The sequence below is a fragment of the Rhyacophila brunnea genome, unplaced genomic scaffold (genome assembly GCF_057557595.1).
Source record: "Rhyacophila brunnea isolate RB1 unplaced genomic scaffold, BYU_Rbru_1.0 scaffold_12, whole genome shotgun sequence".
In the NCBI taxonomy this organism is placed as follows: domain Eukaryota; kingdom Metazoa; phylum Arthropoda; class Insecta; order Trichoptera; family Rhyacophilidae; genus Rhyacophila; species Rhyacophila brunnea.
The window spans coordinates 23,738,382-23,752,493 of record NW_028232774.1 but is presented as its reverse complement, the minus strand read 5'-3'; the positions used below and the strand labels follow the sequence as shown (position 1 = coordinate 23,752,493).

General features: G+C 34.6%; 1 protein-coding gene across 1 annotated transcript; it reads left to right on the top strand.

Annotated features, from left to right (window-relative positions):
• Positions 1 to 7,832: 7,832 nt before the first annotated feature.
• Positions 7,833 to 11,478, top strand: LOC147077949 (kxDL motif-containing protein 1). Its single transcript, XM_085940162.1, has 3 exons — positions 7,833 to 8,070; positions 8,496 to 8,669; positions 10,779 to 11,478. The coding sequence occupies exons 1-3, from the start codon at positions 7,931 to 7,933 to the stop codon at positions 11,227 to 11,229; spliced, it is 765 nt and encodes a 254-aa protein (XP_085796288.1). The 5' UTR covers positions 7,833 to 7,930; the 3' UTR covers positions 11,230 to 11,478.
• Positions 11,479 to 14,112: the final 2,634 nt, after the last annotated feature.

Here is a 14,112-nt window from a genome sequence, read left to right as displayed (position 1 = left end):
GCCTCTAGGTCTACCCTGCGGACGTTTTGTACCTCTAGGATATCACTGGATGACTAAATTTGTCCAAAGATTTTCTCTTCTTCGAGCAATGTGTCCAGCCCATCTCCATTTGACGCTTTTAATGAACTCTATTACATCGCAAACCCTTGTCTGCTTCCTTATCCACTCATTCCTCTTTTTGTCCTTTCGCGTTATGCCCAGCATGCACCTCTCCATACCACGTTGTGCTACTCTAAGTTTCTAGACCACTCTTTTACTTAGGGTCCATGCTTCACACGCATATGTGATAAGCAGCGCTAGAAATGGAATATTTTACGAACCGGAGCGCTCGATAATTTTACTAAAATATCAACATAGTTATCTAGTTGTAAGTATGTGTATTTTATAAAAGTAAGTGTGTTAGATTTTTATATTACATAATATGTATGCATATCTGGTTCAGACGGTTAAATTAATATGTCCACGAGACGGAGCGAAAGATTTATACGTATTGAAAGGAAACCAATAATTTTGGGGACTTGTCGAACCGGAACGGCGCTCCGGTGCGCTCCGGTCTATTTCGAGTCCTGGTGATAATTATGTACCTACCGCCAAACGTAGAACAGAAAGTAGGTAGTCGTATCTTCCGGATTTGGCAGGGTTAATATTATAAATTATTATAAATAACAATGTTGAACTGGCGGAAATTATTAATTTTCTCTAAAATAGTCGTCTAATGGTGCCCCTGTTTTTCCGGACGTAATGCCTTGCCCGGGAACGGTCTACCAGTCGCACGTGTCCGCCAGATGGCTGCAGGCCGCGGCCATCAGCTGCCGCCAAATGTTCAACGCACAAGTGCTCTTACAAATGTATGCCAACATATTATTAAAAACGTAACCTTTATTTTCAGCGTCGGTCCTGCATTACTATAACTCGTTCATAAATCGGTCGGCCGTATGCATTTTCATATACTTGAATCAAGGCACCGATGACTAGACAAGTTAATAAGTAATGTATCTAATATATAAAAAACAATATTTGTTTGTTTGTTCGTATTTAATGCGCTGCTATACCGTTCATTCGATTGTGATAAAACTTGTTCAACTTATTGCTTGCACTTGCGCGAAGGTTATAGGCTATAAATCTTATATATAAAAATGAATGTCTGTCCAGTATGCGTTCCTATACCATTCATCCGATTGCGATGAAACTTTCGTCAGTTGTTGTGCGTACATCCGCGAAGGTTTCTGAATTAGAAAAATCATCTTCTTCTTCTTCTTCATTATATCTTCTTTTATTCGTATGCTTCCTATACCATTCATCCAATTGCGATGAAACTTTCGTCAGTTGTTGTGCGCATACCCACAAAGGTTTCTGAATTAGAAAATCTTCTTTTATTCGTATGGTTCCTATACCATTCATCCGATTGCGATGAAATTTTGGTGAGTTGTTGTGTGCACACCCGCGAAGGTTTCTAAATTAGAAAAACCACCTTCTTTTTCTTCATTATATTTTCTTTTATTCGTATGGTTCCTATGCGATTCATCCGATTGCAATGAAATTGTGATCAAGTGTTGTGCTCACGCCCGCAAAAGTTTCTGAATTGGTACAACCATCTTCTTATTCTTGTATTCTATCTTCTTCTATTCGTATGCGTTCCTATACGATTCATCCGATCGCAATGAAATTTTGATCAAGTGTTGTGCTCACGGCCGCAAAGGTTTCTGAATTGGTACAACCATTTCTTCTTCTTTTTCTTCTATTCTATCTTCTTCTATTCGTATGCGTTCTTATACCATTCATCCGATTGCGATGAAATTTTGATCAGATGTTGTGCGCACGCCCGCGAAGGTTTCTGAATTAGTACAACCATATTCTTCTTCTTCTATTCGTATGCGTTTCTATACCATTCATCCGATTGCAATGAACCTTTGGTGAGTTGTTGTGCGCACGCCCGCCAAAGTTTCTGAATTAGAAAAACCATCTTCTTCTTCTATTCGTATGCGTTCCTATACCATTCATCGATTGCGATGAAACTTATGTCAGTTGTTGTGCGCACACCCGCGAAGTCTTCTAAATTAGTATTATATAAAATACAAAGTTTGTTTGTTTGTTTCATCCGATTTTGAATTTTTTACTACATATTAATATTATTAATTAATAACGTTTACATATTTTGGATTCGATTTTAATTTAGTGTTCTTTTGATTGACCTTTACTTCTATTAAAATTACTTTCATATTGCCATATTGTATTACACAGATATTTTAATATTAAAAAGATAATTACTTATTATTATTTTTTAAATATCTAAGATAAATGTATCCACGAAGCGACCCTGTGCGAAGCCGGGTACTTCAGCTTGTAATTAATAAAAAAAATTGTTTGGAGCCGTTTTCCCATTACATTATATACTCAGGGTCGCGCCAAGGGTGACTGTCGCCCGCCCTGTACAACATTTCCGCCCCTTCCGAATAAAAAAATATTTCTTTGGTGGAAATATAAAAAAGGTTGAAATAATAATTATTGAACTGACCTCAAAATATTTTTAAAATTTACACACTTAAGGGGGGACGTGCGCCGCGTAGGTCAATATAGAGATTTTATGGTATTTTAAATTAATAAATGAAAAAAATCTTAACACCACTGCACATGGATGTACTGAAATATGACTATATTCTAAAACATTAGATCGAGAGGTTTAAAAGAATACTATTTTATGTAATAAAAATACTTTATGCAGTCATTAAATGTTTAAAATAAATTTAAAGGATAATAAGGCTTCAAAATTATATAAATAGATTATCTACAACGTTTAAGGAATATCCAGGATCACGCTTTGAAAACAACATGGAAGCTCCATTTTGACCTACGCGGAGCACGTAGGCCGTTAAGTATAAAATAAAATATAATATCTACCATTCTGAATTATTATTATAACGTGAAGCGAATTGAAATTAATGATCGATTATCGATCAACCACAAAAGCACATTAAATATAATAAAAAAAAACGATATGATTAAGAATCGCGCCACAGGCGACTTTTCGTAACCAATTTTTTTTTTTATTAAATCATTATACTTTTATACCTCAGTTTCATTTTCTGGCGCAAAGGTCTGGCCTTTTTCATAAACGATTTATTTGTTATGTTACGTTACTGACCCATTCTATTGGGTCTTTGACAGAATGCTTTTCAATATTTTTAAATAGAATATTTGAGTACAACATTAGTTATTTTGTGAAGATTTATAAAAAAAAATCTAAAAAATATGCGTAATTCGCATAGATGTATGTTTTATTTTAAATCAGTATATCGATTTAAATTTCACAATGTTAAAATTAGTGACATCCTGAGATAGTAGGAAGATCATGCATGCGGAGCTGCTAAAAGACAACAAAATAAGGCGGAAATTGCGAGTATTATATGTTTTGATTACATAATATTTGATAATAGATTCCTTGGACGTGAAAAATTTTAATTAAATGCGACTTAGTCATGTTTGTATAAATTATACAAATTAAAATAATGCATAGTTCAAACGCATAGCTTTATCTGGTAAATTTTAATTCGATTGTTTTTTTATCGTAGTGTCAATCACAGTGGCGCACCCAGGATTTAATATTGGGGGGGGCCCAAGGAGGAGAATTTAAATTAGTCCCATAGACTCTTTTTCTTCTTCACAGCTTAATTTCTCGTTTATCGGTATTTTGTCTATTGCACTCGGTGTACCTATACCATGGTCCCCACATCCTGAAACGGGCCCTCAGGCTAGGATATTTGGCGGGCCCCCTGCCTACCGCAAAGATTAAATGCAGTGTGAAACACTACATTAACGTTTTTCAAATTGTATTTTAGCTCAAATTAAGGGTACTTATACAGTGAATTATTGGTGATTTTTAATACATCTACTTTAATAACGGAGCTGTCGAGTATCGACTCATAATCATCAAAAAATATATTGCACAATTATATAAGTAATTGGAAATGTTTATGGTCATGAAGTGTAATAGCGTAAGGAATAAAAGAATAGAATATAAAGAATAAAAGTGTAAGGCGACTTTTTTACTATTAAAGCTAATTTATGATGTGTGTTTATCTTACTTATCTGGTCAACCCGACACGCCGGGCCCCCCACAGCCCGGGCCCCCAGGGTAGAGCCCTGTCAGCCCTCCCCAGCCATGACCTATACCACTCCGGAATTCGGGTGGACACCGAGAATTTTTTGACAGTTCCCTTAGGTATTGGGTTTCTAAAAAAACCTGACATTAGCGTTTCGAAATTTTTGTGTTAGAAATTAAAATCTAAGAAATTTTTCTAAAATAAAATTAATTAATCTGTAATATCAGACAGTTTAGTACCTACCTAATACAATTTTGTTTTCATTACCTAATCGATCCCCCGTGGCCCGTCCTCGTTACCCATCGCACAAAGCAAGCTGTCATATCGGCTATAATCAAGCTACGACCCTGGTTGATTACCTTTCAACTTACCTACACACTTCTCTATGGTCCATGTTTCAAAACGACATTCGAAGTTTTTTTTTCCATAGAGTTAGCACAACACAACTAGCGAAGCTAATGATCCATCTAGGTAACAAATTTTCGGGTTTCACATTATTCCATCTCGAAAACTTTTCACGGGGACCTTATGTTGCCGCTTAGGCTTCAAATCTCACACCATGTCAAACGTTTATCAAAAAAATAAACTAGGTAAATTCGTGAAAATTACCATTTTCTTTTCTTTTTTTCATTAACCACAGTGACATTTACGACCAGTGACGGATCGTGGTTTGAATGGTTTAAAAAACCAACGTAACTATTTTTCAAATAATTAATAATGATAATAACTAATAAGTTACCACGTTGTCACGTAGCCCATTAAATTGACCATAATATTATGTTCGCATAATTCACTTTGAAGTTTGAATCAAAGACATGAGGCATGACTTCAGAGACGAGCGCTGTATAATCCACTCTCAGAATAATCCACTCTCACTCACAAAACAGAATGAGTCAATAACACATAACTTAAACCTGAAAACTTCAGAAACGTATTTGGAAAAAAATTTGAAAAAAATTGGAAAAAATCCTAAAAAGAGGGAAAATATATTTCCGAATTAAGTAAATTAAAAATAGAATTGTACCTCCAGGGTTAGGTTAGGTCACAGGGCAGCAAGTTAAGGAGTCAGAGCGAATTATTTAATTATTACCTACATTCTTATTTAGGATTTTGAAATGTCCGAAGTTGACAAAGTTTTATACAAAAATACCGAAAAGATTTTTTTAATAATAAATATACTATACTTGTAATATTTCTGCGTAATTCTAAATAATATAATTCTTTGTACGACCCAGAAAATGACCAGGCCTAAAGGTATATTATACGTATAACATTTCAAGAAAAAAACAATATGTCTCGTGAATTTGTTTCACTAATTTTTCCTCTATGTTATTATGTTTTTTTTTTATTTATTAATTATTATGCTTCCGTGGTGCATCGTTATATTTCGATCGTGTCAAGTCGCTTCACGTTAGTTTTCAGAATGCTAAAATATGACATTTGTTTTTTTTCTAGATGCCTTTATGGATACCTCGCGTTTACTATCGAGGTTTAGCGTACATAAGTGAAACGGCAAATAATTTTCAACTGTATGGGGAACGAAATTACGGCCGCGTTGCCATTCAGAGAGCGATAGTCGAGGCATCTGCACGTCGACTCGTTTTGTCATGGTGTCGGATGATAATATTCTTAAATCGTGTAAAGATGACTAAAAAACTTTACGTATGTACTTAAAAAAGAAAACATCTCAGTGAATATACTATTATTATGACGAATATAATAATAAACATAACATAAAAAGGACGCATGTTAAACTTTTATGACAGATTATATTTCGTTCGGCTTGCGTCATTTGCACCCGCGACCTGCAATCCGCGAATCGCCTAGTCACGATCTTTTTAGACCACGCCTCAGCTGAGGTATAGCCTTAACATATCTTTGTTATAACATGATTATTTTGATAACAATAAAATAATTGTTTTAACTTTGTTATACATACTTAATAAGTAAGTAATATGAACAAATACTGCCATACAAATAGAGAACAGTATGCACCAAACGTACAACATCCAAATCCGTGATTAATATGTACAGATTTCATATGATTATTATATTCCTTGTGCATTTAAATCGGACGGCGTGCTCTTATACCTACTTATCGCTCTTAGTGTCTTTAATTTAAATAAAAATAATTATTTTCATATATATACAAAAAGCGACTATTTCTACCGCAATTAAAAAATACCATGTATTGTGTACCCACTTACCGTTTCAAAGTTATTGAATTTTCAGAGAAGAGCCTTAAATCTCTGGGCCTTCTTTATCTTGACATTTTTGAAGACATTTTGACATTCGCCGTCGATCGGCGCAGTTTGGTTGGTGACATGTGTGCCACAACAATTAGGCGCCGCACGCGTCGGTTACTTTGTCGGAAAATCTTTCGGAAAAGCATTTTCACAATAATGAGGCTTCAAAACACTTTCGATATAGGTAGCATTCAAATACCCAGGTAAGTTAGTTTAGGTACTTACGTGAATGAAATACCACCATGCATTCAGATGTAATACTCACATTATATAATAATATATCAGTGGCAAGGACTCGACAGCAAACAAATTATTTTACATTTATTCAGAGCTCGAAATACACCTTAGCGAATCGGAAGTCAGTTCCTGTAGGTACGTGAAATCATGGAGACTATCGCTCCGTCTCGTCGAAATTAATAACAAAACATATTTTATATAAATTATTTTATATAAACATATTTATTTTTTTTAATTATCGAGCGTTTCGGTTTCTAAGACATTCGATTTCGAGCGCTGCGTTTATCTTGACTTGTTGTTTGGTACTAGACAGGGCCACACTAAGGGTGGTTTCCGCCAGGTTACCTACCCAAAATGCAACAGTATTGAAAATATTAATTAATTATACAAAAAACATAATTAGATGAGTCACAGACATAAAACATAGTACAAGAAATTGCACCGAATGATCTAAGCTCTATTAATACCTATTTATATTATATAATATAAGTATAAACAATCTCCACTACTTAAACGCACCTCAAACAAGTGGAATATATTAATATCCGAAGCGATTTGGTTGTTAACACAGTTACTTTGTATAGTCTAGTTTGAAGTACACAGTAAAGTTTTAGTCTACTTAGTACAGTTCTACCATTTCTAGAATCTAGATTCTAGTATCTCGCACATTTGCGCATTCTTCTGCCACCAAGTTCGAACCTATGTAATTATGTGAATTTTTCTTTCTTCTTTTCAGAATTCTTTTTTCGGTTCTGGGCATATGTTCTAGGGAGCCAACCAAGAGCCAATTAATTTGAGGATCCCAAACCTCTTTAGCCATGTGGTAAATCGGTAAATCCGAAGTACTTATTGGTACTAAAATATTTAATACGAATGCATTTTCGCACATCCGCAACACTATTAATTATTACTACTGCCATCTCGACAATATATTAGAAAGCTCCTGTTACTGAAGTAAAGTTTACGACAACAAAAATAGAGAGCCGTTGAGATGCTGCCATTACAAAAAAACTGATAATTTTCTAAGATTTATTTTATTTTTAGATAAATCACGTAAGTAATTTCAAGATATTGCCCTTTTTTAATTTTTAGAAAATTGCCAGCTTACAGGACAAAACCAGTGTTTTTTTACTTAGCTGTTAAACGGTTCAGAAAATTGTAAAAGTAATACTTGGTACATCGTATACTTAAAATTTAAAGCTGGCAATACTGTTGACTTGGCAGTAATACCAACATAAAAATTGTTGACTGAAAATAATATAACAAATTGTGACAGACGTCAATGTTGGTGATTAAATATTGATTAGAAATCATTTAGTTAGATAATTATAAAATCCCTGTGCGACAATGGCGAACGGTACTCCAGAAAGTGATTTCTCAATAGAATGTTTCCAGAACTATTCAGCACCAGAAGTTTTCATACAAGGCTTGGCAGGAATGGTTAACCAAACCGATGTCGAAACAATGATACGGGCTCAAAAACAAATGTAATTAATATTATAAATCTCCTAACGTTAATTTCTTATATCCACACTTGCACATGGTTTGATTTTAGGTCCCAAATACCACAACCACAAAAATAATAATCTAATAATGTACTGTATTTTCGCTTAAGACCTATCGGTCGGCAAGTGGACAACCGCTGGACAAATGCCGTCATACAGTGGTACTGGTAGGGCACTAAACACCCACAGGGACCCCCTAAAATGCACTGAATAGCCCTACTCATTAAATTCGGTGGATCTACGTGGCAGCGAAAAACTAGGGACTAAGAAGAGTGGATCACTGCATCGACCCCGGCTGATGATGATGATTAACCTGTACTTTCAAAACCAATGCATAGATTCTAATTTTATTATAATATAGTTGGACACTATATTATAAATAACCAGTGTTTTTCGTTTGTTTTCAGGCTTCAAAGATTTGAGAAAACAAACGAGATGCTCACAAATTGCAATGCGCTGAGTGCCAGCCGCTTCAAACTAGCTGGAACAGAATTCAAGAAACACACACAGCTTTTACTAGACATGAAAAAGGACTTAGATTATATTTTTAAGAAAATTAGAGCACTGCGAACTAAACTAAGGTAAGAAATTTTAAAATTGTATGTAGATAAAGTAAATTGATATATTCCACTACGTGGTTAATGTAAATTAATTTTACATTCATAAACGTGTGTTTAAGAATGTAAAAATAGACCAACTTCTATATTAACTTTTCTATGTCACAGTGCTGCATACGCTGACACTGTTGCGGTCACTTATTTTTTGCGCGCTGATATTATTACATCACATGCTCTTTGCGTGCTGATGTGTCATAGCAGATACTCTATCTCTGGCACTATTGAGAGGAATTAAAAGCTTTCTTTTCTGCTTCTCCTCCTCACAATACTTCTAAATTTAAAATAATGCTTTCAGTCTGCTTCCGCAACGGTTTAGGCATTTTAATGTTTATAAAACTCTACACAATATCGAACACACACTGAATTATTGGCACTGGGAATGTAGTAGCGGGGAATATAAATGTGAGGGGAGGGTTTTAGTTCCAGATATGACCGTGGTGATCATAAATCATTCAGTACCCACGGCGGAGTAAAGGCTAGAACTCTTTTTCCATGTGTCCCATGCTCGAATCCCACGAATATCAGTGTGATTTTTTTTTCAATATCAGATCTAATATCAGAAATGTTAACTGCATTGAACACCTGTTAATTGAACAAAAAATTGTCTATTTAATGGTTGTACATAATACTTGTTAAGACATAGCATAAATCATTTGAGGGGCTCGGGAGTACAGACTATTAATTTTCCAAAAAAGTCATTTCATATTTTTCTTTGTGTCCGGAAATTTGTATGTATGTGTTAAGTATGGTATTGAGATGAAATTCATGTCTAAATAAAACACTTACAAAACACATAATAAAAACCTCCAGAATACTAGGGATAGACACTAGAAAATAGGTAGGTAAGTAAATTAAAATACACATAAAATCATATAATTTATATAAAATTCTGGTAGGTACTCAGGTAAGTGTCAAGTCGTACCTATCAAATGTCTAATAATAATGACAGTGTTATTATCAGGTATTTGAATAGATTAGATAGAAGCAATGAACGGTTTTTTTTATTATTTCATCCAATTTGGTTGTTAAAAAAACATAAATCCTGATTTTTTTTTTTTTTGGAAAATCAGACAGCATCCCTGTATTTCTGTTCCAGCATTTGTCGCTTAAGGCTATACTTCAGTTGAGGCATGGTCTAAAAAGATCGTGGCTAGGCGATGCGCGGATTGTCCAAATGACGCGTGCCGAACGAAATATAATTTGTCATAAAAATCTATCATGCGTCCATTTAATGTTATGTTTATTGTTATATTACTAATAATAATAGTATATTCATTGACTTGTCTTCTTTTTAAGTACATACGTAAAGATTTTTAGTCATCTTTGCACGATTTAAGAATATTTTCATCCGACACCATGACAAAACAAATCGACGTGCGGTCACCTCGACTGTCATTCTCCGATTGGCGACTAGTGAGAAATTTCGTCGCACCTACTGTTGAAAATTATTTGCCGTTTCACTGAAGTACGCTCTTAACATTGTTTATTTCCGAGCCCTTCATTTGAATAATTTATATTGCACATATTTCAACTGAAATATTTTCTTTTTTGGCACGACTGTAAATGTCAGGATTTTCAAATAAGTCAGTTTACATCTCAGGTCTAGTATGCCTGTTTGGACGCAGCGCATGGTTTCATCAATGAATTATGCTAATCTCTAAAAGCACACTCATAAAAGTCTGTTTTGATAACTTCCACGTTCTGGAAGTCGCGATCTCCGCCATACACCTGAAATTAATTGTAATTTACAACATTAGCGGTGACAGTTTCGCTTGAAGTGCTCAAGGCATTCACTCTATCAGCAAGTTCCAAAAACTTATTTTTCACAATCTAAAGATTTTAGTGTAAAAAAATCATTGAAGAAAAATCACATCTCAATTAGGTAGCTGGTAGATACTGTATTTTTAACTAAATGACGGCTTATCACGGCACAGTCTAAAGTTTCCGTTGAGGCCTTCAAACCCGTCAATAGACCTAAAAAAATAAGACACCAAATAGACTGACGTCTGATCCATTTATGCCAAATCAAATGAATGAAAGCGAATGTTGATTTTAGTTTTTTAATCTTTCCAGTACACAATATCCTGAAGCCTTCGAATTGGCGCAAAAAGCATCACTTGCAAAAGCGTGTATGGAAGACGACGAAAATGAAGACATCAAACCCCAAGCTAACGGAACGGCCCTTTCCAAAGACATATCAAAATCAACAGAAACCCTAAAGCCTAGCATATCTCAAATATTCTCACGGAGCCCCAATGACCCCGAGGACAAATCTTCGATATCGTCAGAAATTACAAAAGATGTGCCACAATCCAGCGACCCAATGGACACGACGGCTGATAAATTAGCCCTGGATGAGGATGTGGATACTCCCGTCAGTGATAAGTTCAATGATGTCGTGGTACCGAGGAGTCGAAATCCATCAGGACAGACAGATAAAGGAAACAGGGCATCTAGTGGGAGTAGCTCGTCGGATAATTCCAACAGTTGCTCGTCAGGGGATCGGACTTCCGACACTGGTTGATAATTAACTTTCGAATTAAAGTGATTTAATAATAAATGTAAAAACATGTTTCTCCGATAATTGCTTTGTATAAATGCTTTATTAACTTGGGGTAATCAAAAGAGATATAACAATTTGAGATACCAGTGACATATTTTGTCATAACGTACTCTGATTCTTTTGTCTATAATATTGTTCTCAAAAGCATATAAAAAGCAATGGGTGTAGCAAACATTTAGGGTTTATTTTTTTTATCTATATCACGTATGCAATAAAAATATAGATTTAAAAGACTGACATGTTTCCAGTGTAAGTGCAATATACCGCGGAAGAGCAAAATTGTTTAAAATATTTTGTTGCTGCATTTTGTTAAAGATGCATTGGTTTATGTATTCAAATTTCAAAATCAACCAATAGTTATCTTTTGATGAATAGCGCATATGAACCATACAGAACTGCATTTGAACCAAAGATGTTGAAAAACATATTCTTCTTTAGAGATAGAGCCTAAATATAGCTAGAAGTGACTTTGCATTACAGGTTCTTATGAAGAGAACTTCACACAACTACTATGACTCAGATTATCCCAATTATTAGTACATGATTATATACGCAGACATTACCAAAATAAACCTTGAATACTTAAATTCACAGGATTGGATGCTGTATAATTAAATTCAACTTCAATTTAACATTTCACGCATCTCGCATATTGCCATATCAATGCAGATATTTAAATATAAAGTATAATTGTAGAAAGACAGTTTCTCGTCATTACTGTTTGAGATTTTGACGCATGAGGTCATGCTTATTATTAGCGTTTTTATTTTATATAGTTATTAGAGAACAGATTATGGGATTCCGGAGCCATATTTCACATCGCAGAGGATCTGCAAGGTAGTCATCAAGGGACTTTGCAGTCTAGAGCTGAGAGAAATCTCAGAAAACAGAACGAAAGGCTTTGCAGTAATATTGGCCCCCACCAGAAATATCCTCTTTTTGGAGATGCTCCCTGGTTCCGACATCCAGTATATGTCGTATGAGGTCAGGAAAATCTGCCACGTAGGTATTCAGGGGCAAGTCAAATAATGGAGGCACCCGTGATATAACTGCTAACAGTTCGGGCATTCGGCCTGCAACATTGTCAAATGTGTAGATGCACATGCGTCCAAGGAATGCCTCCGCACTCGGGATAGTGCCATAGACTCCCCAGCCTATGTTAAGGCAATAAAAGCTCACAGAACAGCCTCAGCGACTTCTCAGACGATAACGACTCCACATCAATCAGCGTACCGCGCAGCAGGCTCTCAGAGACTATCGTACACGGCAGACCGTAAAGTTCTGCCTTAGTAACATTCAATCCCACTATCAAAAATCAATAGAACACCCCCATAGTAGGACAATCCCCTCAACTCTGGTGGAAGCACTAAATTCGCTCTTTCACGACAGAGGATGGTGTCATCATAGATGACATTCCAGCAATACTGGAATCAAAATGACGCGATTATATTTAGTTTACCTATCTCCAGAAATATACATTTTTTCATACGTAAATCAATTATTTTTAAAGTAGTCAACGCTACGCGAGTAGATAAGTCATTGTGTTTCACTACTCACTCAATTCTTTTATTCACCGGGCCTGCTCCTCTCATATTTGTACAAATTATGGAGTCATTTCTATTGTACAGATTTGTTAATAGGTATGTAAATTAATAATTTGACTATCAATGATTTTTGTTAAACATGATATAAGTTATAATAGTATGCCATTAATTCTAGTCAAATTGCAGCTGCGTAAATATTATTATATTATATTAAGAAATATCTCTAAGCAGCTCATTATCTGATTTGTATCGCTGATTTAACTGGGAGAGCACAAATAAATCACTTCTGTTTGTTATCTTCCGGATGGTCCATTTGCATGTTAAATGTTTTATGATTTGTATACAGATCACTGAAACAAATTACCTGTATAAGACTAAAAATTGTCAATAAATTGATTTTATTAATATTATTAATTGTAAATACTTTGGCAGTTCACGATTACGTCTGTTAACTATATTATATAATTTGTGGTTATCATGAGATAATGAAGAACAAAGGATTGCATAAAAATATTTAATTTAACAGATAAGATTAAAAATTGAGTGAGATCTAACATGTAATCATATCTCATAATGACTTAAGTTTAATTAATAATAAATATTGTATTAATCTAAAACAATAATATTATAAGGCTTAATAATAATAAATGAAATATTTAATATACCGCATTTCCTCGATTATAAAACACACCTTTATTTTTATATACCATTAATAAAAAATAACAACATTATGTAAACTTTATTATAACAGGCGATGGCATACAAACACAATAAAAGGGATTTAAAAATAGGCATATTATTTATGTATTATAACCATCAGAGTCTGAACATTTCCTCAGTCATTCTCTGTGTCTTCCCACAAAATGTCATTGTCTATGCCATCAGGAGTATTAGTGATGCAGCATTTGCAAGAATATTCTACTACTGTATCCAGTAATTAGTGACAAAAATTTTACTCAAACTCAAATGTATTTAGGCAGTGGCTACTGTAGCATGACTACCTGCTCCGCTCCGCCGGACCAACTGACCCCCCCACTACTAGTAATCAGTGATGATTCATCACAACCGCGGAATTTTACAGCGATTGTAAGACGCCATCGATTACAAGATGCACCCCGAATTCAGAGACACCAACATAGGAAAAAACATGTCTTATAATCGAGGAAATACGATAATTTAAAATATCTAATAAGCATTTCATAAATTTGTAAATATGTTTATAAATAAATAGTTATTAACTGCCCATACATAATATTATATTAAATTGAATTCGATATTGAATGGTTGTTTTATTTTTTTT

What these genes read in the sequence shown, in the direction of transcription:
- LOC147077949 (XM_085940162.1), top strand. Translation starts at nt 7,931, where the DNA reads ATGGCGAACGGTACTCCAGAAAGTGATTTCTCAATAGAATGTTTCCAG. An exon ending in ATACGGGCTCAAAAACAAAT is followed by an intron (nt 8,071 to 8,495) that starts GTAATTAATATT and finishes GTTTGTTTTCAG; the next exon opens with GCTTCAAAGATTTGAGAAAA. An exon ending in GCACTGCGAACTAAACTAAG is followed by an intron (nt 8,670 to 10,778) that starts GTAAGAAATTTT and finishes TAATCTTTCCAG; the next exon opens with TACACAATATCCTGAAGCCT.